This window comes from Malaclemys terrapin, chromosome 11 (genome assembly GCF_027887155.1).
Source record: "Malaclemys terrapin pileata isolate rMalTer1 chromosome 11, rMalTer1.hap1, whole genome shotgun sequence".
Lineage (NCBI taxonomy): Eukaryota > Metazoa > Chordata > Testudines > Emydidae > Malaclemys > Malaclemys terrapin.
The window spans coordinates 38,708,188-38,733,140 of NC_071515.1; the positions used below are offsets into that span (position 1 = coordinate 38,708,188).

Consider the following 24,953-nt stretch of genomic DNA (forward strand, 5'->3'; position numbering starts at 1 on the left):
GCTCGGGTTGTTTAGTCTGACCAAATGAAGGCTGAGAGGGGATATGATTGCTCTCTTTAAATATATCAGAGGGATAAATACCAGGGAGGGAGAGGAATTATTCCAGCTCAGTACTAATGTGGACACGAGAACGAATGGATATAAACTGGCCGTGGGGAAGTTTAGGCTTGAAATTAGACTAAGGTTTCTGACCTTCAGAGGGGTGAAATATTGGAACAGCCTTCCGAGGGAAACGGTGGGGGCGAAGGACCTGTCTGGTTTTAAGAATAAGTTAGATAAGTTTATGGAGGGAATGGTTTAATGGAAAAACATGATTTTAGCCAAAGGAATACCGAGCCATGGCAGGTAAATAGTATAATGGCTAACAAGGGTCAGGCTGGAGACTCTTGCCTACCTGATCAGTAAAACCCCGAGCGCCATATTTGGGGTCGGGAAGGAATTTTCCTCCAGGGTAGATTGGCAGAGGCCCTGGAAGTTTTTCGCCTTCCTCCGCAGCATGGGGCGGGGATCGCTAGCAGGAGGGTTCCCTGCCAATTGAAGTCACTAAGCCACAGGATTTGGGGACTTCAACAGCAGAGTCAAGGGAAGGGGTAGAGACGGCTTTGTGGCCTGCAGCATGCAGGGGGTCAGACCAGATGATCATAATGGTCCCTTCTGACCTTAAAGTCTATGAGTCTGAGTCTATGACATGCTAAATGCTTGTTTAATATTTTCGTTGAATCCTAATTGATTGCCATTCTCAGGATTATGACACTCACATCCTCAGTCAGTTCTGTTACTTGCCTGGTTTACAAGCACAGTGATCTATCTTCTGTGCTCAAATCTTTCTTTAAGAGTCAGTCAAGAGGTAGGCGAGGGTATTTCTAAGCATCTTGAATGACTGAAAGAACTGTAGAATCCTGTGAGTATTTTTCACAAGAGAGGGTCCTAATTAAATAAGAGAAATTACTTTTTAAAAGGAGTAACAAATGTACATAGTTTTTTGGTTCTTACGGATTCCAGTGGCCCTTTTGTTTCAGCTGTTATATAAACCTAAAAGAAATATTCATTTATATTTCTCTTTGCTGTATGTCAGGGCATACTGAAAAGCTCTGTTTACCAAGAACTGATGCAAGCGGTAGCATAATTCTGATTGTCAATTCCTTTACCCTGTATCTATTGGACTTACTAATATAAACCCTGACAGCATATTGGAGCAGTATGTCTCATAGCTCAGCATACTGGTTTTGAATTTGTCCTAAAATTGTGATGAACAGATACATTTCTTGATTTTGTTTGTCACAGCCTTAATTATTGAGCCTATATTTTTGGTGAACTTATTCAGTTTTTTAAAACAGCATAATTCATTCCACTCCAGCAGTCTGTAAGTTGGTTAAATGTTACAAAGATTGCTGATTTTTTTTCTCTTTAATCTATGTTCACTGCACAATCTTTATTGATGGTCTGTAATTTCAATGGTTAATTTTCATTTTTCCCATAGGAAGTGTCACTTCAGCAGACTGCACAGCCTACATCAACAATAGTTCGTCCAGCATCACTGCAGGTTCCTAATGTATTGCTAACAAGTTCTGACTCAAGTGTTATTATTCAGCAGGCAATACCTTCACCAACTTCTAGCACTGTCATTACCCAGGCTCCATCCTCCAACAGGCCAATAGTGTAAGTCATGTGATAGTAAAATATTTTATTACAGATTTCTAAAAAGATTTTGTCTAGTTTACAAAGTACTTTTGATCACTTTTTTCTGCAGTTTAATAAACAATGCGGCCTCCAGCTCCATATTCTCCAACAGTACAGTGAGTTTACATTATAACTATGTGAGACAGTTATGTCAAACAGAATTACTGTTAAATGTACAGAATGTGGATATTATTGATACCTTGTTAAAATGGCAAATAGTTTAAGCTGTATTAAGCTTGGACAGGGTTACACCAAATTACTAATGTATCAAACTTTGTAATAAGAAACGTCAATATCTTTCAATTCTGCTGTGTATTGGTGTCCTTTTAAAATATTTCCTCCTCTTTTTTTTTTTTTCTTAGACCAGTACCAGGTCCTTTCCCTCTGCTGTTACATCTTCCTAATGGACAAACTATGCCTGTTGCTATTCCTGCCTCAATCACAAATTCTAATGTTCATGTCCCTACTGCAGTTCCAGTAAGTTTACACATGACCTATTATACATTCTTAATTTTAAAATAATACAGACTTGCATAAATGCTGCTTTTTTTTTTTTAATTTCAAACACTGACATTTAAAAAAATTTTTGGACTTGATTTACTATGGTGTGATAAGTATTTTTGGCAACTATTGTAATTTGTGCTCTGAATACTTATTAGAATAGTATATCTTTATCATTCCAAATATTGCTTAAATGGTTAGAAATACTTTAATTACTCTGAAAGGGTAAAAAGCTACTGATATACCTTAAGCCTTAGAACTTAGTTTTACAGATTTTGGTAGCTGTTTTGATTCTAGTGGGCAATGCAATCATATAATTTGTATTATGCTAGAATACTCAGATATTGTTTTTCATTTTTATGACTTTCCTGGTCAGCTTGTTAGACCTGTCACCATGGTGCCTAGTATCCCAGGAATCCCAGGGCCCTCCTCCCCACAGCCAGTACAGTCAGAGGCAAAATTGGTAAGTTAGAATTCCATTGATCTTCAAGAAGGTTAATCTGAAAAAAAATGTTATGTCATTAATAATTAGGTCTTACTACAGATGTAGTTGTTTGACTTAGTAATTGTTACCGTGCAGTATAAATTTTATTTTCTACGGACCTTGATCTTACAGAAGGCAAGTTCTGTGCTGGAATCTCAATGCTAGAAAATGAGAGCTATCAATGTGTTTTGGTTTTATGGTAATTTCAGATTCTTGTATGATTGTTAGCACCAGGACTAAAACACATTTATGAATTTAGCAGCACCAGTGAAATGTACTCAGAAGAAGACCAGTATTTTAACTGTAAGCTCAGTCTCGCTCCTCATGGTGAAGGGAGGCGTATATGTGGCTTTAGGAGAGGGAGGAGACACAAGCTTAATATCACTTCAGCAGTGAACCTTGCCTGCTAATAGAAGCAAAATTGAAGAACTGCAGAGGTAAGCCCATACCAAAATGGTGTGAAGCTTCTTAGCAGAAAAGACTATAGGAATAAAAACCAGGCTTTACCTAACAACACACGTCTTAATATTCCCAGCTGCTTATGGTCTCTTCTTCCAGGCATGTAACCTGATAGGGTTTAGTGACCAATGTCACTAAAGAGACATTGGTATGATGTAAATAAAAAGCTGGTTTGTTAAGATAACCAAAAAGGGTAAAGAAAAGAATCAGTTCTATAAATGTACATTAGCAGGATCATAATAATTATAGTTTAAACTTTAATTAATCACTTCCAATAAAAATGTGTATCTTCTCCAATTTGTTAGCTAGTTGCTTCAGTGCTTTTTTATCTAACTTTTCTTCATTCCATCTGTTCTTGTAAAATGGAATGGGAAATATATGAAAGAAAAATTAAATAAATGTCCCCCCGTGTGCATCCATAGAAGAGCTCCACAGACTGAATCTGTCTTGTAGATTACGTGCATTTAACTTAGAATAGTATTACATTATCCCTGACACTCATTTACTTGTATTTAAAAAATTAAGAGGAGAATCAGGAGCAGTAAGTAGATAAAAATATTAGTTTTAAATGTGAAGCAGTAGGGGGGTTTAGGGACAATAGCACCCTGCTAGGGCACTTTCATGGCAGCAGCAGGAGCAGGCAGCCCAGTTGCTATAGCTGCAGAAGCCACTTTGAGACTGTATATATAGCTGGCAGGGGGGGATGATGGACCGTATAGAGGGATGAAGCCCTTAAAATCCTTTATTAATGTGGGGAGAAGGCTGGGAAGTTCAGTCAGTGAACTTCCTTTTTGGCCTCCACTCCAAACCCTAGTGTATTCAGTAGTGAGGAAGGGTGCAGGCGTTCCCCAGAGATGGGCAAGGACCCTTTCCACATCAAATATCTGTCTGTGTGAGGTGAGGCTGTTGGACACATAGAAACCCTTTTCCCAAAATGATACAACCGCTCTCAGGAGTGCATTGGCCACCAGTGAACTCTGAGTAGAGCTGCGTGCTACAGTCAGACCTACTCTCCCATCTCTGCTCCCTTTGGTGAGTTGGCTTTTGAAGTGCTGCAGGAGATGGGAGGACAGTACTAAGGGCTTTTTCTCCTCAGTCCCCACTCATCGTTCAGAGGGATTGAAAAAGGAGTCCTTCATTTTCAGAGTCAGGAAAAAAATAATTGTAACTGCCTTCTGAGAAAATATATTTATCTTAATTCTGGGAAAAGATTAATATAAAAAATGGGGATCAGATAAGAACAAAAATTCTATTTCCTCACCTGACGTATTCCACAGGATCAAGACTCCTATTGACAGAATTTCACTATGTGGAATCTATTAGAACTTCAAAACTAGAGGTCCAAATTATTTTTGTTTAGTTGGGCAAGAAATTAAATTCTTAAGAGTAAGAGTAAATCATGCAGTAATATGCTTTATGAAGCTTTATTTATGAAAAAATACAAGTGGTAAAAGCTTTTGATTTCACATAGGAAAAAGCAATCACTTATAGAGAAGGCACAAAAATAGCATAAAGAAAAACAAAGACTGTGAGACTTAAAATTTAAGTCTCATTGTCTCATTAGAATGTAGCTAATATTTGCACTTCAGTGTTTGCTTATCTTCTTTAAATGGGATGGTAAAAGCATACTCACCATATTTCTTCTTTTCTTTCTTGTCTCTATGAATAAGGAATGGGCAGAATATATCAGAATTGTGTATATTAGTTGCACTCTATATAGTGTATATTCACAAAAATAATAGAAATAATAATTTTTTTAAAGTGTAAAGAAGAAACCTAATATTCACAGAAAAATGTCTCCAACAAAAAATTACATAGGCTAATTGCTAAGAACGATATAAAGTATTATGAACAGGCAACATGGGTTACCAATTTTTAAAATTCCCATTTGATTTTCAGAATGTAAATCTTTATTTGCAATACCAAATTCTGTGTCTTTCTGGTATATTTCTTGCATGTAAAAATATGTTAAACATGAAACTGCTGCAATGTAACCTGCAATACATTTGAAATTCTGCAAATGTCAGAGTAATTAAATTTACTTCTATCATTGGTGGTGGTCTCTGTTAAACCAACAGAGGGCTTAGAATATTTAATTATATTTGATTAATATTTCCTTGATAAACAAAGTTGATGAAAATACCTTTTTAAAAAATGCTATGCTCCGGTTGTCAATAAAACTTAATAAGCAGGATTAGCTAGATATTATTAAAATCGGTTAAATACTATTTCTAGGCTTATTACATATTTCTCTTAGTATATCACTATGGTTACTAGCTAGAAGACAAGGAAGCAGAATTTTTGAATTCATTTGGAACTTCCTTATTGATATTGTAAGCGACAGCTTAGTCATGTGTAGACATATTTCATTGCTGTGGATTTTTCTCATATTATACTAGGGGAATGTAACATAAATACATACTATATGTAATTGCTAAGACAACTGGTTGCCCAACTTGCTAAAACAACTGGCTACCTAACGTCAAAACAGTCTGCTGAATACATGACATTCAGTGTGACAATAAATAGGCTGTTGAACTAGGGATGATGCCTTGAAAGTTGGTAAATGTCTTGGAGGGCTGTTATCTATTGTTTGCCTTTAGCTGTCATTGGTTAAACTTTTTTGTCTTCTGTAATGCAAAAACTGAAATTTCTAATCTCTAATACAGTATCTTGCATCTTTTACTGTAAGTTATATAGAAAAAAATATTATTGTAAGGTACTCTCAGTTGAGACATTCTGACTATTCCAGAAATTCAGGATGAAGTGATGTGGTGGTTGAGGCCCTAACCTCTTCTTTGAAAAGACACATGACAACTTGCCCAAGAGGAGGCAACCATGTTTATAGGTTCCTGCAGGGATGACCTAACTTTTTGCCCCTGGGCAAAATTAGTACTATCATTCCGACCAGAGAAACAACATCTGCCATCCTCAGTAGACCAGGGAGCATAATGAACATTGTAACATTTATGACACAACAGCAAACTACCCTGATGTGAAGGAAAGATTAGTGAGTGGCCAATACGGTTGCATCAGGAGTTCTTTAGTGATCCGGAACTAAAAGGAATCCTACAAAAAGTGGCAACGTGGACAGATTGCTAAGGATGAGTATAAAAGAATAGCATAAGCATGTAGGGACAAAATGAAGCAAAGGCTCAAAATGAGTGGCACCTAGCAAGAGACATAAAAGGCAATAAAAAGAGGTTTTATAAATACATTAAGAGCAAGAGAATGATGAAGGAAAGTGTAAATCCACTATTTAGTGAGGGACAGATGGTAACATCAAGGAATTCTGAAACATTTAATGCCTATTTTGCTTCAGTTTTACCTAAAAAGGTGAATTGTGACCAGATACTCAACACAATTAATATTTACAAGAAATGGGAAGGGTCACAAACCAGAATAGGGAAAGAACAGTTTAAAAAATATTTAGGTAAGCTGTATGTTTTCAAGTCTGCAGGGCCTGATGAAATTCACCCTAGCGTACTTAAGAAACTAAGGTCATGTCTATACTTACTAGGGATCAACATTGCTGTGATCGATGCAACGGAGGTCGATTTAGCGGGTCTAATGAAGACCCGCTAAATCGACCACATAGCACTCTCCAGTCGACTCCAGTACTCCACTGGAATGAGAACATTAAGGTAAATCGACAGGAGTGCATCTCCCATCGATGCAGTGCAGTGTACATATCGCAGTAAGTCGACCTAAACTATGTCAACCCCAGCTACATTATTCATGTAGCTGGAGTACCATAACTTAGATAGACTTGCTGCAGTAGTGTAGACAAGGCCTAACTGAAGCAATCTCAGAACCATTAGCAGTCATCTTTGAGAACTCATGGAAGATGGGTGAGGTCCCAGAGGACTAGAGAAGGGCAAGCATAGTACATACCTTTAAAAAAGGGAACAAAGAGGGTCTGGGAAATTGTAGACCAGTCAGCCCAACTTTGATACCTGGAAAAATACTGGAACAAATTATTAATCTTTTTGTAAAGCCCTTAGCAGATAATAGGGTGATACGAATAGCCAACATGGATTTGCCAAGAACAAATCATCCTAGACCAACATAATTTCCTTCTTTGATGGGGTTACTGGCCTAGTGGATGGGGAGAAGCAGAAGATGTGAGATATTGTGATTTTTAGTAAGATTTTTGACACAGTTGCATATGACATTCTCATAAGCAAACTAGGGATGTGGCCTACGTGAAATTGCTATAAGGTTAGTGCACAACCAGTAGAAAGACCATACTCAGAGTAGTTATCAATGGTTCGCTATCAAACTGGGAAGATGTATCTAGTGGTGTCTTTTGTATGGATTTAGATGGAATAAATGGGCCCAAAGAGTCAATGATGTTAATATGACAGTATCCAACATTAAAGAGTGTTAAAGAAGGTTTGGGGTCTGGTATACAGATACCACAGCCTACTTAGTGCCATGGCAAACACACCCTTAAAAAATCTTTTTCACCTTTTATTAAAGATACAGAGAGAGAGAAGGAAGGAAAAACTGGTAAAGCATTTGAAATGTAAAGTATTGGGGAAGGCTTTTATTTTAACATCCCTTGTTCTTTTCCCTTTAGCTGGAGAGCGAGTTTTTAGAAAGAAAACCCACTTACTTGACAGTCTATTAGATGGTATTAAAGATGGTAATAACCCATCTTTGGGGAAAAGAGAAGTTAGTTGAGAAAGGCTAGAGTTCTCATTGCTGTGAAAGTCCAATCCCATTTCTTAAAAGACAAAACAAAACACTCACACAGAAGGGGAACGAAAAGAACAGCAGATGGAAAATACAGCTTCTGTCTCTAGTGTTGACTTTCACTTGCAGCCTCACTGCTGGAAAAACAAAGGAACAGCAAACTGTTTTATTAGTCACTCTAAGGCATGGCAAACTTGTAGCAGCGTTGGGCTGTTTAGGGCATTGCTTTTAGCTGCCTCTTTTCAGTTACAGACTTACAGAAGTGTTGTAGAGTATACAGTCTTGGCCAGCTAAGCCAGATTCTCTTTAAACAGAAGGCAAAAGATGAGAGATAGGAAAGGGAGTGGTGGGTGGTGTGATAGTCTCAAATTCCAGGTGGTATTTGGGATTCAGCTGGAGTTGGAAGAGGTGGCAATGTCATCTAAGTCCCTCTGTTGCCCAGGTCTGGTCAGGACATCTTGGAATCAGGTTGACAAAGGTCCAATGATGGTACAGTAGATCCTGCAATGCCAGGAGATAGTAAGAGTGGCATTCATGATGGTGAAGCTCGCTCCTTCCCAGTCTCTGATCTTTCAGTCAGCCATTGTCACATTAGCCAGCTTTTTCCCTCCACAAGTCTCTTTGAGGACTCCGAAAGGGAGTGATGGGCAGAATAGCCAATCTCCTTATTTTGTCCACCAATTATTCCTAATTTCTAACACACATTTGTGACTAGATGACCTTTTGAGGTCCCTTCCAGCTCTACATTTCTGTGGTTAACAGAAATTACATCCATTTGTTACAAGCTCCCTTGACTTTCCTAATATCCTTCATGGGGAAGGACGACGTGGCTAAGTTAGAGTTGGAGTCCACTTTCAATGTGTGTTAGGCACCTAACTCTCTCAGATGCTTCTGAAAATCCCACCCTTACTCTGTTTTCCCATCTGTACAGGGGGGAAATAGAACCTTAGATGGGTGTTGGACGCATAATTTATTACCATTTGACTCTAGTTTAGCATATTTTTTTAGAGTGAGCCAGAGCATATAGAACCACTGCATATTTTGATAAATAACTATTTATTTCCTTATGGCTTGTATGTAGCAAAGCTTTCACGCTCAAAATCATATATAGCACCATTTGTTGTGGTAATCGTAAGAGTGAGCTTTACTGAAATAAATGGAAATTTTGTTTTAAACTTCAGTTGTTAAAAATAATGTGTCAGCAAAGATGCTCTTCAATAATAGATATAAGTCATGGTTAAAATTTCATCTTCGCTTTCCTAGAAGACAAAAATCCCACAGTTGTTGGAGATAGGGCACCTAATCTGTCTCATATGCCAAATATAGCCTTCAGTCATGCATTCATCTAAAGAATGTCCTTCTGCCCATTCTTTACCTTTTAAGTATGAGTAGCTCCTGAAGTCTCAGTTCAATTTCTAAATCTGCTCTCTAGTGACATTTCAAAGTCTTACCAGCCTGAAGTTGCCCAATTTAATATTCAGGTTTGCCTGTCATTTGGTTGGTTGAGCTGTATTCCACTTCCACACATGTGTTTGAGTCTCCCTTCAGTGCCTGGATTGCACATCTGTAAATATTTTCTTAGTTACAGCCTTCTTTTGATTTGACTTGAAAGAATGTGTATCTGGTCTTTGAAGATGTATCATTGAGATGTCTGGTGCTAACATTCTGGAAAAAAGTTTAACCTTACAGGATAGTTTTCTTCTGATGTTTTTCCCCTGTGCAATCAAATTTCACACCAGTATAAATTTGACAAAACAAATGTGCAAGCACAACTGCATATTAACTTTGTAAATACATAATTTAAATAGTTGGATTTTTGTTTAGTTTTTTATTTGATATGGCTGTTGTTTTGATGGAATCCCCAACCTGGGAATGTCAGACTCCTTCAGGGTGGCACAGTCTTGGCTTCTCATGTGAAGGCAGCTGTAAGGCTATTACTGCCAGAGCCCTGTTCAGTCTCCTTTGCTGCTGTTTTCTCTCCTCTAATCTGTGCTATCACTGCCTGTCACCTTATAGGCTGTAAGCAGCCTGTAGGGGGACAGTACACTATGAACACAATTGCCTTGGGTGGGGAGAAAGAAAAAACACAGGAGCAAGAAAATAAGAATGAAAATAAACCAGAAAAAATATATATAGAAGAAAAAAGAACAGGGATAAAAGATTCCCGGAGAGACAGAAAATAGCAAAATGGTTACCTAGCTCTGATCATTTTGTTGCGATGCACTCTCCAGTAAGACTGTGTTAAAAATATACCGTTTAAGGAACAATTGAGTGTATGCTTAAATGCTGAAGCATAATGATATGAAGTTAGACAGTAAGATGTATTGCATTTAAGCACCTGCATACAATATTAAATTTAGGTAGGTGAAACAGGCATTCTAATGTAGTTCTTTTGAGTTAGATGTTCACGTACACAGTGTTAGCTTGAATTACTCTATGCTAGTGTTGTCAGGCACGAGGTGTCAGTTGCTCTTATTCCTTTGAAAATATTTTGTATTCGCTTTTAATAGGAATGATGATTCATAGATTCCAAGGCCAGAAGGGACCATGGTGATAATCTAGTCTGATCTCCTGTGTAACACAGCCCATAGAACTTCCCTAATGTAATTCCTGGAGCATATATTTTAGAAAAACATCCCATCTTGATTTAAAAATTGTCGGTGATGGTGAATCCACCATGACCCTTGGTAAATTATTCCAATGGTTCAACTTCCAGTGATCCAGCCACTGGTTCATGTTATACCTTTCTCTGCTATATTGAAGAATCCATTATTAAATATTTGTTCCAATGTAGATACTTACACACTGTAATCAAGTCACCCCTTCACATTCCATCTGTTAAGCTAAATAGATTGAACTCCTTAATTCTGTCACTAGAAGGCATGTTTGCTCATCCTTTAATTTTCCTTGTGGCTCTTCTCTGAACCCTCTCCAACTTATCTGCATCCTTCTTGAATTGTGGGTACCAGAATTGGACACAGTATTTCATCAGCGATTGCACAAGTGCCAAATATAGAGGTAAAATAAACCCTCTATCCTGCTTGAGATTTTTGTTTATGCATCCCAGCATCATATTCACTCTTTTTGTCACAGCATCACATTGGGAGCTCATGTGCAGCTGATTCTAGGAGTCTTGTATGAAGATCAGCTTTACAGATCATGTATGAAGTGTGCCATATGCACAAATTGTGGATTTTCACACACACAGGCTCAGTGTCCATTGTTATACAGAACTCTCTTAAGATCACACACAAAAATAAAACCACACATGCAGGTTGATTTTTTTTTTTTTTTGGGTGGTGTTTTTGAGGTGCCCAGAACACATGCAGGTACAGCAGGCGATGTGGAAAAATATATTCTACTGTATTGTAAGGGAGGGCTAAGTTATTTCAGAATTGGGTCTTTGATCTGTTTGAGAGGAAAATCTGAAATTCCAGATATCCGTGTATATATAAAAAAAGGATGGTTTACTTCAAGCTGTGTAGCATGTTTGTCATTAACATGCAGTTTGAGGATGCAGACAAAAAAACATTGGGGAAAACATTCTGAGTGAATCATGAAGTTTCCTAAGAAAGTAAATTAAAAATCTTTGTTTAAACAAAGTTCTACTCTGGAGAACCCTTCATACAAAGCCTTTTTTGACAAAATGAGAAATATCTTGAACACAGTGGGTAGCCAGTAGGCTTTCTGCAGGGGGTTTCTACTGAGAGTTGACAGAGGGCAGCTTGGCAAATGTTCAGAAACCTATATTAGCTTGGTTGAGCCCGGCATGGGACCTTGTGTTCAGCAGAATTCTTCTGACCTGCCTCTCTGCATGCCGAGCTAATCAGCAAACACCTAATGAGCCTACTCTAAAGAAACAGACCCTCTCCCAACCTAGTTCATTTTCATACGTTCTCTGGGGGTGGAGAGACAAGACTTCATGAGGACTGATGATGCTGCAAAGACCACAATAATGATAATTAACTTGCTGAATTTAGAAGATTATGCTGTTAATTAGTTGCAAAATAAAGATAAGTAATAGAGCAGCAGATGGTAGGATAACACCCAGGAGAAGGAGGGTTATTACTCTGATGAGCTTTTGTGGCAGATATGAAATATGGATCTGACTTTTTCATAAATTGTTTCTAGAGAATATTATCTAGTTTCTGTGAGCTGTTGATGGAGTGATCTATTCCTACCAAATTTTGACAGATGTGAAAAGGATTTGTTTTCAAGGGTACACATGCACATTAAAATTTCACTAGTAAAGATTTAAATGTTAAAATATTTTAAAATCAGATTTTTATTCTGTGATAATTTAACCTCACTTGAATAAGCATCTAGATTATGATTAGCCATTATTATTTCTTCACATATAATACTATAACTATATAAAGAATAAATCTTTAATATATGTGGAAATGTATCAGATTTTTAAAACTAAAATTCATAATATTTTGGGTGACTACCCCACTGTTCAGTTGAAATACAATGTCGACCCATATGCAACATGCAAGTATTGGAATACTTATCAGGTATTGGCGTTTCTTATATACATCCCTCAATCTCTGCTGTGCCTAAAACAGGGAATTGTTTTGTATTCCTATTTCTGTGGTAAATATCTATTTTGTTTCAACTATATAACAAATTTTCAAATGGGATTTATTTACTTTTAAATGCAAAAAATGTATTTTTAACTGTGTAACCTTAGCATTATATACAAAAGTCAAGTTTCCAAAACAATATTAGTGTGGCCATTTGCAAGTCGTGTGTGTCTGATGGTATACATTTCACAGCATAGACAGTAATATTATGTTACACATTTAATTGGAAAAATTTCAGTAGGCAATATGCATGTACACTCTGGCAGAGTTAACGTTGTTATTGGAACCTTACATTTGAATTTCCTTTGATTTTAACTTTGCAAACTTAGTATGAGAGATTTTTGTGTTCAGTTCAATAGAATCATGGCAGTTAGGAGTTTTAAAAAAATGGAGCTGGGTGTATACTGCAAAAAGTTTTCCTGCAAATATTAATATTTTAAAAAGACTTTGCCTATCTTCTCATCCCTTTTCATTTTCTTTGTTACTGTTCTAGCAAATGGCTGTGTTAGCAGGTTCATTGAACCTACCAACTTTAACCAAATATTACAGCATATTTGCACAGAATTAATTTTTATTTTGTAATGGTTAGCATTTGCATCAGAAACCTGATTTAAAAACTGGAATAGAAACATAACATCTAACTTGTATATAATTAATACAGTAACAAATGTAACTATTTAGTACTTGCAATGAACTGCTTATCAACAAGCTGTAGTTAAAGAAATATTTGAAGTTATTCAGCTGATAATTGAAAATAATACATTTGAGAAAAATCAGTCTTTGCAGAAAATTTGTGAAGAGAAAATGAGCTGAAATTTGTCATATAACTATTAAATATTTGCCCAGCTCTAGAAATAGAAAAGACTTGTTAGATTATCCCGTCCATTGCCCTGACAGTTTTGGAAACTATACCATTAAACTACTAGTACTCCAGCTGTACTCTCAGAATGAGGGCGGGAGGAGGGAATGGTTCTAATTGGACATTACATTTTAGTAAGAAGAATTGAGTGAACAAAGGATGAACCTTTGCTCTTGTTTGACTGGAGACAGTTGGTGGCAGGGCTTGGAGTTTTTTTTGCAAAGCTGTGTTTACAGTAGTAAGAAAATGAGCTTATTTTAATGAGAGTTTAGAATTTGCAAAATATAGAATTAAGTAAAAATTGCCGGAACAGGACTGCATTTTTCCTCTGTGTTTGGTATTAGAATTGACTTTTTAGTTTTGTAGGCGGTTGGGGCAAGTTACTCCCTTTCTTCCTCAGGAAAATTGTTCCAGCAACCTCCTGTGTCCCAGCCTGAGTGGTCAGGCAAAGCTGGGAAAATGTGCAGTGTAAAAAAAAAAAAAAAAAAAAAAAAAAATGTGCAAAGCTTCACTGGCACAACTTTTTAACTATTATGTACAAAAAACAAAATTAAAATAATGTTAATTTTGCAAAGTCAAACACTCAAAAGTTAGGAAATGCTATGATAAAGGTTCCCCATGCAACCTTAATTTGATCCTCTTATATGTATTCATTATGAGCTTGGCTAGCCTTACATAAGGTCCTAACAGAGCCAGGGGCAAACTTGAACTCACTGGAGTCTTCGTCTAGTACCATAAACACAATCGAGCATCCTTCCGGCTCTCTGTAACCATAACACACACAACTAGTCAAAAGTCAGAATTTCTGTTTTGTGGAAAATTCCAAAATTCTGGAGGGAAAATTCGAATCTGAAATGTCCCGCAAAAGGGAAAATTTCCCCAAAACTTGTTCCAGAATAATCTAAATGTTTCATTTGGGAAAAGTTGAGCCCAAGTTGCAAGGCTCCCAGCTCCACAGCAGGGAAGCTGGAAGTCCTGAATCAGGAGCTGAACCGCAGCTAGAGCCAGAAGTTACAGCTCCGAGGGAACCCAGCATGTGGTTGTCAGAAGTTCATAGAACATGTTTCTGCAAAACATTTCAGATTAGATGATTTGGCATTTTCCAGCAAAAGCCTGCTTCCAAAATTCCTGACCAACTCTAATAAAACATTCACAAGGGGGGTGCATTAAGGTTGTATTCGAAGAACATAAGAATGGCTGTATTGGGTCAGACCAAAGGGCCATCCAGCCCAGTTATCCTGTCTACCGACCGTGGCCAATGCCAGGTGCCCCAGAGGGAGTGAACCTTACAGGTAATGATCAAGTGATCTCTCTCCTGCCATCCATCTCCACTCTCTGACAAACAGAGGCTAAGGACACCATTCCGTACCCATCCTGGCTAATAGCCATTAATGGACTTAACCTCCATGAATTTATCCCGTTCTCTTTTAAACCCTGTTATAGTCCTAGCCTTCACAACCTCCTCAGGCAAGGAGTTCCACAAGTTGACTGTGCGCTGTGTGAAGAAGAACTTCCTTTTATTTGTTTTAAACCTGCTGCCCATTAATTTCATTTGGTGACCCCTAGTTCTTATATTATGGGAACAAGTAAATAACTTTTCCTTATTCACTTTCTCCACTTTCTCCATAATTTCTTAAATTATGAGTGAGTGACTTTTGAACTCTTAACATTCTGGTGAGAAGTGTCATAGAATTTTTTTCCAGTTGGTTTTTTAAAGAAGCTATCAGGTGAACCCTTATTGATCCACTGCATGGGTTATCACCAGGAACCCAAGACTTCTAGAGGGATAGCCTAGACTTCGACCACTTAGTTAAGATTTATGCACACTGTAATAAGAGTGCCAATACAATATTCTAGGTGCCCCTGACATTTTATGTAAGAATACACTTGAATTAAAGCAATAACTAATTGTGATAGTAAGCTCATATTGTCTGTCAACCAGTCACTGAAGATACTACAGATACAATGTCAGTGGCTTGCACAACTACTTGCAGAACAGCAGAGGAATGTTGGGAGTTAGGAGTTCTGGATTCTATTCCTAATTCTGAAGGCGAGTGTAACTACCCAAGCACCACAGCTAAGCACATAGATTTGATGTAATTTGTTGTGAAAAGCACTTATGTGACTTGCCATTTTAAAGCTTTGGGTTCTGTTCTCAGCTCTGACAGAAGTGGCTTTGTTCAAGCTGTTACTTTAATTATAAAATGGATTAAGATCCTTTCCTGCCTCCTAAAGTAGGGGAGGGTATGAGTCCTTGCTTAACAATAATGGCTTGGAAGTTCACAGAATTAACACTGGTCAGCTGAAGAGCTGAGACTGGAACTTCATCTCCTCTTGACTTCCAGCCCCCAGTACACCTTCTCGCGGGTCAAGAGTTTGGATGCCTTCCATTGCCTCCTGTCTTCATATATCTAGCTCTGTGCCTACTGTGTAGCAGACTCCCTCAGTTCTGAGGGCATGCTTAATGCAGTTGGTATATAGTGAGTTCTGTTGCTCTGGGACATATCAGTTCAGAATGGAGTATTTGGAGACTTTTTAGTAATAAGCCTCCAACAACCTCTGCTGAGCATGTGTAGATCTGGATGGACTTTTATGAAAACAGCAAAAGGCACCTCTTTGATATCAGGACTATCCCCTTTGCTAAATTTCAAGTTTATGCTCCAATGTATGGAGGTGCTAGAGCTCTTCAAAGAAATTCCTGGAAAGAGAAATTTATCATCGGAAAAAAATAGTTTGTCACTCTTCAGTCTCAGATTTAGCAGAACCTCTTGATAAAACTTTCCAAAAAACTTCAGTCTGAGATGAAGAAAGAGAGCATGGAAAATTCCAGTCCAAATGATTAAAGTTAGACAAAATTTATAAGCAACTGAAAGCAGGAACGTATAATGGAAAGTGCTAAGTAGCCTTAACAATGGGCATTGCAACCAGTTATGCTTGTAATATATTATCATACTCCAAGTAGTCTCAAGGTGTTGTAGGGCTGAATGTGCATTTTAGGCTATTTAAACACAAATATCTCAATTCAGCACCTTGTAAGATTTGGATTTTAGCTGAGCATCTACAAGTTCGGATGCTTCTCCAAACCTGTGGAGGCATCCATATGAGTCCCCATCTGTCCCCACAGCTTCCCTTAGGTAAAGCCCTGCTGGGAATCAAGCTGTGGTCATCCTCCTGTGGGTAGTGGGGAGTCTTGTATTCAGAGAAAGGTGGCATGCCTATTTTCCCCTATGGTATCTGGTATCTTCAGGGGCTTCTCAGGGTGAGGAGCAGGGAATGCTTCTGCCTTACTCATCAATATATCCCCTTTTTGCCTTTATTGAATTAATGACCTCCTTTCTTGTGCACTTTTGTCTACGGTACACAGGAGAGGTGAATTTACACTGTAAGCCTGGTGGCATTCAAAAGAGGATGATAAATATTGATGTTTTTTCTTTTGTTTGTGCAGAAGGTCTCAATCTGCAATAATAAAGATTATTCGAGAGAGTTGTGCATTTTTATGTATTTTAGACTGTCATATAATTAAAAATCTTTGTTAATTTGTTGAAGAAGTATAATGTAGTTTTTAATGAAGTTGATGGTTTTAAGTACAGAACTGCTCACTGGAAAGATGCATCCTCATACACAGTTTATCTTGCAGGGAAATTGTTTAATAACACTGAATAAACTCTTACTGTGAGAGTGCAAAATTTGAAAATAAAAACAAACCTATTAATATAGCCATTGAGGATACCTAAGTCTGTCTTTTATTAAGAAAGAGATAGATAATAAGACAGAAAATATCCTATTGCCTCTATATAAATCCATGGTACGCGCAGATGTGGTCGCCCCATCTCAAAAAAGATGTATTGGAATTGGAAAAGGTTCAGGAAAGGGCAACAAAAATTATTAGAGGTATGGAATGGCTTCCATACGAGAAGAGATTAATAAGACTGGGACTTTTCAGCTTGGAAAAGAGATGACTAAGGGGGGATATGATTGAGGTCTATAAAATCATGACTGGTGTGGAGAAAGTAAATAAGGAAGTGTTATTTACTCCTCCTCATCACACAAGAACTAGGGGTCACCAAATGAAATTAATAGGCAGCAGGTTTAAAACAAATAAAAGGAAGTATTTTTTTCACACAACGCACAGTCGGCCTGTGGAACTCTTTGCCAGAGGAGGTTGTAAAGGCCAAGACTATAACATGGTTCAAAAAAGAACTAGATAAATTCATGGAAGATAGGTCCATCAATGGCTATTAGCCAGGATGGGCATGGATGGTGTTCCTAGCATCCATTTGCTAGAAGCTGGGAATGAGCAACAGGGAATGGATCACTTGATGACTACCTGTTATGTTCATTCCCTTGGGGGCACCTGGTATTGGCCACTGTCAGAAGACAGGATACTGGGCTAGATGGACCTTTGGTCAGACCCGGTATGGCCGTTCTTATGTCATTATACCACAGGCATATAAGCTTCTTGTAAACAGAATACATTACCTTTTGTTGAAAATTTGCAGTAATTCTAATTCACATTTATAGTGAAAGCATAACTTTTATTTTCAAGCGGTTGTAAACTTAATTTCAAATAGACTAGTACAGTCAATAAGATCTGCTTTAGAATATAGCACATGGTTAATATATAATGTGGCTCTTGAAATATATTGTATACAGATACAGTTTGTAATTACTATTTTTTGTAATTGTGTTGCTTAATAAATCAGCTCATAAAAGCTTTTGTAAACCATTGTTGAAAATATTTAGCCCGTGCACTATGTAAACATTAGTTAATTTCCACATCTGAGTTAAAAGATGTCAATTATTTAATGCATTATCAAGATATCATCTTAGAACAAAGAATATGATTTAAAACAAACTATAAACCCACCAGAAGTTTTTTAATTCGGTTTTGAAAGAAATTTCCTGTGTCTGGGTTTACTGTCTGTGTATTTATCCATTCTTGTCTTTCTATCGCATTGTACAGTACACTGTCCACTCCACTCCATCAATGGTATTAGTTCACTTCTCCGACACTGTTCTGTGCATTTTCTTCCATATTATGCTGTGTGGAAGGAATGCCCTTCCTTAACTTGTTCATAACACTGTTACCCTTTTAACTTCTGCTTCATCCTCTTCAATACTCACTTCTACAGTGATGGTTGCAAGCAATTTTCAACTAGTAGAAGGCCAATTAGACTGTTAAAACAATTTTTTTTTTTTATGTTTCATCCTCCTGCACCCTTTGTGTGTTTCTTATCTTAAAGTGTGAGCTCATTGTGTATGTTTGGAAAGTAGCTAGCAGTATATGGGTGCTACTGCTATATAAATAGCTATTATTTAATGTAAGTTATCACAGTATCTTCCATTATGAAAAATGTGACAGAATATTTTCTTACTCAACTTTCAGAGATTGAAAGCTGCTTTGACCCAGCAGCATCCTCAGGTCACAAATGGAGATACTGCCAAGGGGCATGCTAGTGGATTGATTAGGACTCAGTCAGAGGAAGCCCGACCACAGTCATTACAACAGCCTGCTACATCAACTACAGAAACACCGGTATGACAACAAAGCCAAGATGTACTTCTAACTCTTTTTACTGTTACGCAAAAATCTCTGATCCTCATTCATTTATTTTATATATTGAGAATAAGATTGAGGTATGTTTATGAACCAATATTGGAAAAAATAGAGGTTGTCTTACCTACTTGGTAAGAAAGCTAAGGCCTCCTGATTTCTGTAGCATACTGGCATTGAATTCTGGGGTAAACTGAAAATTGTGCAGCAAGTTAAGATACATCTGGAAAATATCAACAAAACAAGTGTTACCATGGTATTGTATTAGTTTAATCTTAAAGATCATAAGAACCTTTTAAAATATTTTTCCAATCATTTCAGGTTCCTGCTTAAGGTACCATTTGCTTGAAAGAGCCGTTATTGACTGATATAAAAATGAGGGACTCAGCTGCATAATTTAGTTAGTTTACTGTGCTCTCTTGGGTGTTGTGAAAATGGTGATGTTGGGAGAGCTATTCTAGATGATGACTAGGAATAGGATGAAAATGGGTGGGAACAATGAGCCAAGTTGGCGAAGGGGGTATAGGTATGCAATTGGGAGTTGGGGAGAGGTCTGGTCCCCTTGATTCTAGGAGAAGGGTTCAGAAGCTACAGTTTTTACCTCAGAGGTGTGCTGTTGACCTAATTTCATCTGGTCAGAGAAGCCTGTCTGGAAAGCTTTCTCAAGAAAATTCAGGCTTACTAAGTAGCACAGTGAAAACAGAACCACACACCCCTTTTGTGGGGGAGAAAGACACACATGAAGGAAGCATCGCTATATTGAGTGTATTTCAGATGGTAACTTTTGTAGATTAATGTACACTAGGAAAATGACATTTTATAGACCGAGGTTGTCAGCAATTGGTCACTGTGTCTGTTCAGGAGTTTTCTTTCCCCTAGCCAGTGTCCTCAAAATCAGATGACCTGTATCTCTCTCCTGTCTGTTTTTCCAGCTGTAGAATTTCTGCCAGTGAAAAAGCTGGTATGAAATACCTATTCTCAAATATCATTGCTCCTGTGTTGATAAGCTCTAGTTTTTAGAGTTAGACCTTCAAAGAAAAGATGTATAGCGTGTCTCTTCTCTGTTACCTGGGGATACTACGTTGGATCTGTAGTACCAGGCTGGAACCCTCTCACATGGTAGTGGATCTCTTGAACAGTAACATCACATGCTAGTCTTTTTAAGGATGTTCAAAATAAAGACCCGAAGATCAACTCCCTTCAGGATTTATAAAGCAATTGGTAGGGCCTTAAGAATCAAGGCAGTTTATCTGGGGTTTTCCTTTTAGAGGTGAGGTGATGTTCGGTTTTTAGGGCAGCTGAAAAACAAAAGCAAAGACTTTGTCATAGTTGCATGGGATTTCAACTTTATCATGAAAATCTTTTCAGGGATTTGAAAAGAGCTTCTGTGGAGTGCTTTAGGAAGATTTCTGACCATAAGGTTGTATTAATAATGGTCATCTGCTTGTCCAGAAAATTGAGGATGAAGCTCCCTCTAGCCTTACCAGTTTTTTCATCAGAACAAGATAGTAACGAAGGGTCAAAATTGTGAAGGATTCTTAACCTTCTCTATAACCAGTAGCAGGCTCCTTAATAGGAGGTGTAAATGCTGTCAATGCAATCAAGCAGTAAGATCTGAATGTTACAATTTTTGGTCACAATTGTTTGGTGCAAAAGGAGACAGTTTAAAATAATTTGTCTGTGTGTTTGGTCAGGAAGTTGTTCTTCCCTTGTTCTGTCAGGCCTGGTGAAACTGAGTAAGGAACATACTTTCATACATACTATATAACAAGCTTTGCATTTCCTATCTGAAGAGAACTTTGAAAATTAGAAAAACAGATCCCCTGTTTGTTCTTTTGTGAAGTACCAAAAAAGGCAAAACAGCGTTTAAAGTTTAGGTATCTTGGCCAAGACTTCAAAAATGGATGTGTATGTTCATAGTATCAAGCAGGGTGCCCGAAGCTGGATATGAGTGCCCTTGTTGCCAAGAAGGCTAATGGCATTTTGGGCTGTATAAGTAGGGGCATTGCCAGCAGATCGAGGGACATGATCATTCCCCTTTATTCAACATTGGTGAGGCCTCATCTGGAGTACTGTGTCCGGTTTTGGGCCCCACACTATAAGAAGGATGTGGAAAAATTGGAAAGAGTCTAGTGGAGGGCAACAAAAATGATTAGCAACAGAGGGTCCTGTGGCACCTTTAAGACTAACAGAAGTATTGGAGCATAAGCTTTCGTGGGTGAATGCCCACTTCATCAGATGAAGTGGGCATTCACCCACGAAAGCTTATGCTCCAATACTTCTGTTAGTCTTAAAGGTGCCACAGGACCCTCTGTTGCTTTTTACAGATTCAGACTAACACGGCTACCCCTCTGAAAAATGATTAGAGGGCTGGAGCACATGACTTATGAGGAAAGACTGAGGGAACTGGGATTGTTTAGTCTGCAGAAGAGAAGAATGAGGGGGGATTTGATAGCTGCTTTCAGCTACCTGAAAGGGGATTCCAAAGAGGATGGATCTACCCTGTTCTCAGTGGTAGCAGATGACAGAACAAGGAGTAATGGTTTCAAGTTGCAGTGGGGGAGGTTTAGGTTGGATATTAGGAAAAACTTTTTCACTAGGAGGGTGGTGAAGCAACGGAATGGGTTACCTAGGGAGGTGGTGGAATCTCCTTCTTTAGAGGTTTTTAAGGTCAGGCTTGACAAAGCCCTGGCTGGGGTAATTTAGTTGAAGATTGGTCCTGCTTTGAGCAGGGGGTTGGACTAGATGACCTCCTGAGGTCCCTTCCAACCCTGATATTCTATGATTCTATGATATTTAGGTACCTAAAGATGTAGTCTGATTTTCAAAAGTGCTGAGCATCCATTAAAGGCAATGGGAGGGCCTGGGTGCTCAGCATATTTGAAAATCAGGCCATTCAAACACCGAACATCAGGCGTCCCTTTTAAAAAAATCTTGTCCCCTTCTGGTTTTGAGGCTAGGTTAAGCAAGTGTATGCTGCCCAGGATATAGAGGCTCTTCTTACTGAGTCCATCCACAAGAGCAATGTCTACTCTTGGATTGAGACTGTGTAATGTCGTCACCTCAGTGTCCTTCTGTACTTTTTATGTTGTTAATCTGGATGTGACAATCTCTGCAGATGCTGCCCTGAGAAGGCAGATTGATTGATTTTATTTAAAGTCAGTCCCAATTTTTCTTCTAGGTATACATACTCTGTGTATAATCTGGTTAATGAGAACTAGTGTGAAAGTTCTCAGTATCTAATCAGTAAGAAATATTTGCAAATGGTCAATTCTTAACTGTTAATTTAACTTCTCAAAGTCCCTTTATACCAGTCTAGATTTCATATTATGAGCTGTGGAAGTTAGGATTGGTACTTTGATTTCTGTTTTTATTTAATAGTTTATTATTATTTATTGGATAACAAGTATTAAGCATGCAGAGTCAGCCAGGTCCCTTTATGAGGAGAGTTAATTCAAGGTACAGTTTTATCCTCTTTATCAGCTGATAAGACTTGAAGATCCAAGGTTGTATAGCTGTAACGCAACAGTCCTTTTATTGAGGACTATATTCTGCCCATGTAGAGGGTGGACTGTATGATCTAATAGGATATTTTCATTTCTAACTACTTTGATCCTATCCATGTCTGGGCTGGCATAGAGGGACTTGGAAAAGCCAGAAGTAACAGGTAAGAAATTACTCTTCTAGGGATTAGTAAATACCAATGCTTTGTCCAGATCCTTGTGATGAGCAGTTGTTATATATTGGGCAAATATTACATCACCACCACCAAAGTATAGCTAAGTTTTAGGATGATAGGTGTTTGGAAAACACCAGAAACAGAAACTATATGAAGTTATTGCCTGATAAATTTCATTTTACAAAGTCATTTTTAGTTAAAGCGTTTTTTAAAAGTTAAAACCTGTAAATATTTTGTCTTCCTGTAACTTTAAAATGGGTAAAAGAATGTTTAAAAAAAAAATTCTAAAAAGTTATTTCTTTCAGGTTTACTTGTATGCCAAGTATCAGAATGGAGTGAATTTTTGCAGCAAGATTACAAATCTGGAAACCAGTGGGTCATGATTAAAATACTGACAGAACATTAAATGTAGTTCACTAGTGAGCAAAACCACAACGAAAACCACTAGACAGTATTCCTAGAATTAAGATGTTTATTTAATGTTTCCTTTAGTCAAAAATTATATTTTAAATATTAGAACAGAAATATCATTGATTTTTCCTATTTAAATGTGTGACATTTATACATGTAAGTCAAAGCCTTACATGTTGAGTTACACTGAACTATGATGATCCTGTTTCCTTCAGGCTTCCCCAGCTCAGCCCACACCACAAACCCAAAATACAGGAGGTCGTCGAAGAAGAGCAGCAAATGAAGACCCTGATGAGAAAAGAAGAAAGTTTCTAGAGCGAAACCGTGCTGCTGCTTCAAGATGTCGACAAAAAAGAAAAGTGTGGGTGCAGTCATTGGAGAAGAAAGCAGAAGACTTGAGCTCATTAAATGGTCAATTACAGGTATTTTCTTTTTTTGATTACGAGCAAGTAGTAGAGTTATCTGAATTTTCAGTTAGCAATCCTGGGGTCATGGAGCGCAAACTTGGTATGGGAGCTACAATATGAATAGCTTTCTAAAATTCAGTTGAATTCAGAACAGACATAATCAGTATTAAAATGCCCGTATCATAGGTATAATGAGAATGAGACTATGCAGCTTCAAAGATATGTGAAATCTGGGATCTCACCTACTTGGCCTTTGTTCCATTTTAAGTAACTTTGGGGTTGTGACACAAACCAACAAGAGCAAGTCGATTTTGAAGTCAAGTCTCATTGGCAAAATGTTAACCTTAATTTAGAAATGCCTTGTTTATATCAATTTGTGTCACTGCCTGAGTTACTTAAATTCAAATTTTTGTTTTAATTTCCTTTGTATTTTTTAACCATAGTTTTTTTTCTTTAAAGTGAATGTAGTGCTCATGAAAGGTGCCAGATTGACAGCACTGGAAACTGAAGGCCTCTATTTGTCCACAGAACAGGTACTGCACAGGCAGTGGCAGTGCAAATTTCACCACACTGCCCTACCAGTGTGCCTCAACCCTATTTTTGTGGGACCATATAGTATATGAGGGTTGTCCAGTATCTATTCCTAGTCAGCCTTTGGTGCCTTTGCTGAGACTGCCAAGAATGTGCCAATTAATGCCAAGTTGTGATGTTGACCCCCACCCAAGTCCAGTGAACTGAAATGTCCAATTCATTTCATTTAGACAATAAAGCAGGCAACTGGTGGTACTGGTATTTTGCTACCAGTCTGGGCCTAAGGTCTGTATCAGTCAACTTGAGCCAGCTAGGCCTCTTTAATAGGCAATTAAACAAAAACAAAACAAAAAAACAAACACCCACTTAGACGTGTATAAGAATTAACACAATAGACAATGTCTCCTTGTAAGATACTAAGGTAAATTAAAAAAAAAAAAAGCAATCTTTTTTATTTTTATTGAAGATTATCAGAAATATAATAGGATAGAGAATAAAGCAAAGAAACACAATAACATTAATATTTAGGAACCAAAATATGAATATACAAAAAACTTTGGGTTGTCAGATCCTCGCTGGTATAAATCAGTGTGGGTTGACTGAAGTCAGTGGAGCTTCCATGACTTACATCAACAGAGGATCTGGTTCTAAATCTCTTGACATCCCCATTTTTAAATGAAACTTAGAAGCAATATATAGTAAGATGCATATGGCATAAATTACTTATGCCATACTGTCCTTCCATTTTGTCCTAAAAACAGTTGAATGCAAAATGAGAGGAAGAATAACAAAGAGCAGGAAAGAATACATTTTCAAACATCCATTCTTTATTATTTGTCCTGAGGAGTGGGCAGGCATGTTGAGCATAATGCTGCAACATGTTGAACACCCTTAGCTCCTCATCTGCAGGTCTCTTCAGCATGTCCAAGGATCCTGTCCCATTATGCAAATGAGACTTAAATCTGCGTAAAGGACACAAAGCTATCACCCAAATTCAAGAAAAGGTGCATTATACCTCAATATTGGTGGAATTACTTTCAAATACAATACATAGTGTCTCCCCAACTCTATCACTGCTCAGTAAATGTTTTTCTAATTGTGGAG

General features: G+C 37.7%; 1 protein-coding gene across 2 annotated transcripts in view; it reads left to right on the forward strand.

The window, feature by feature from the left end:
• ATF2 (activating transcription factor 2) overlaps positions 1-24,953 on the forward strand; it is a 78,399-nt gene that overhangs the window by 35,690 nt on the left and 17,756 nt on the right. For both annotated transcript variants that reach the window (XM_054043841.1, XM_054043842.1), the window contains 5 exons: positions 1,481-1,659; positions 2,043-2,157; positions 2,558-2,644; positions 18,654-18,803; positions 23,127-23,333. In XM_054043841.1, the coding sequence (XP_053899816.1) occupies positions 1,481-1,659; positions 2,043-2,157; positions 2,558-2,644; positions 18,654-18,803; positions 23,127-23,333 (738 nt within the window). The remainder of the gene's footprint in view (positions 1-1,480; positions 1,660-2,042; positions 2,158-2,557; positions 2,645-18,653; positions 18,804-23,126; positions 23,334-24,953) is intronic.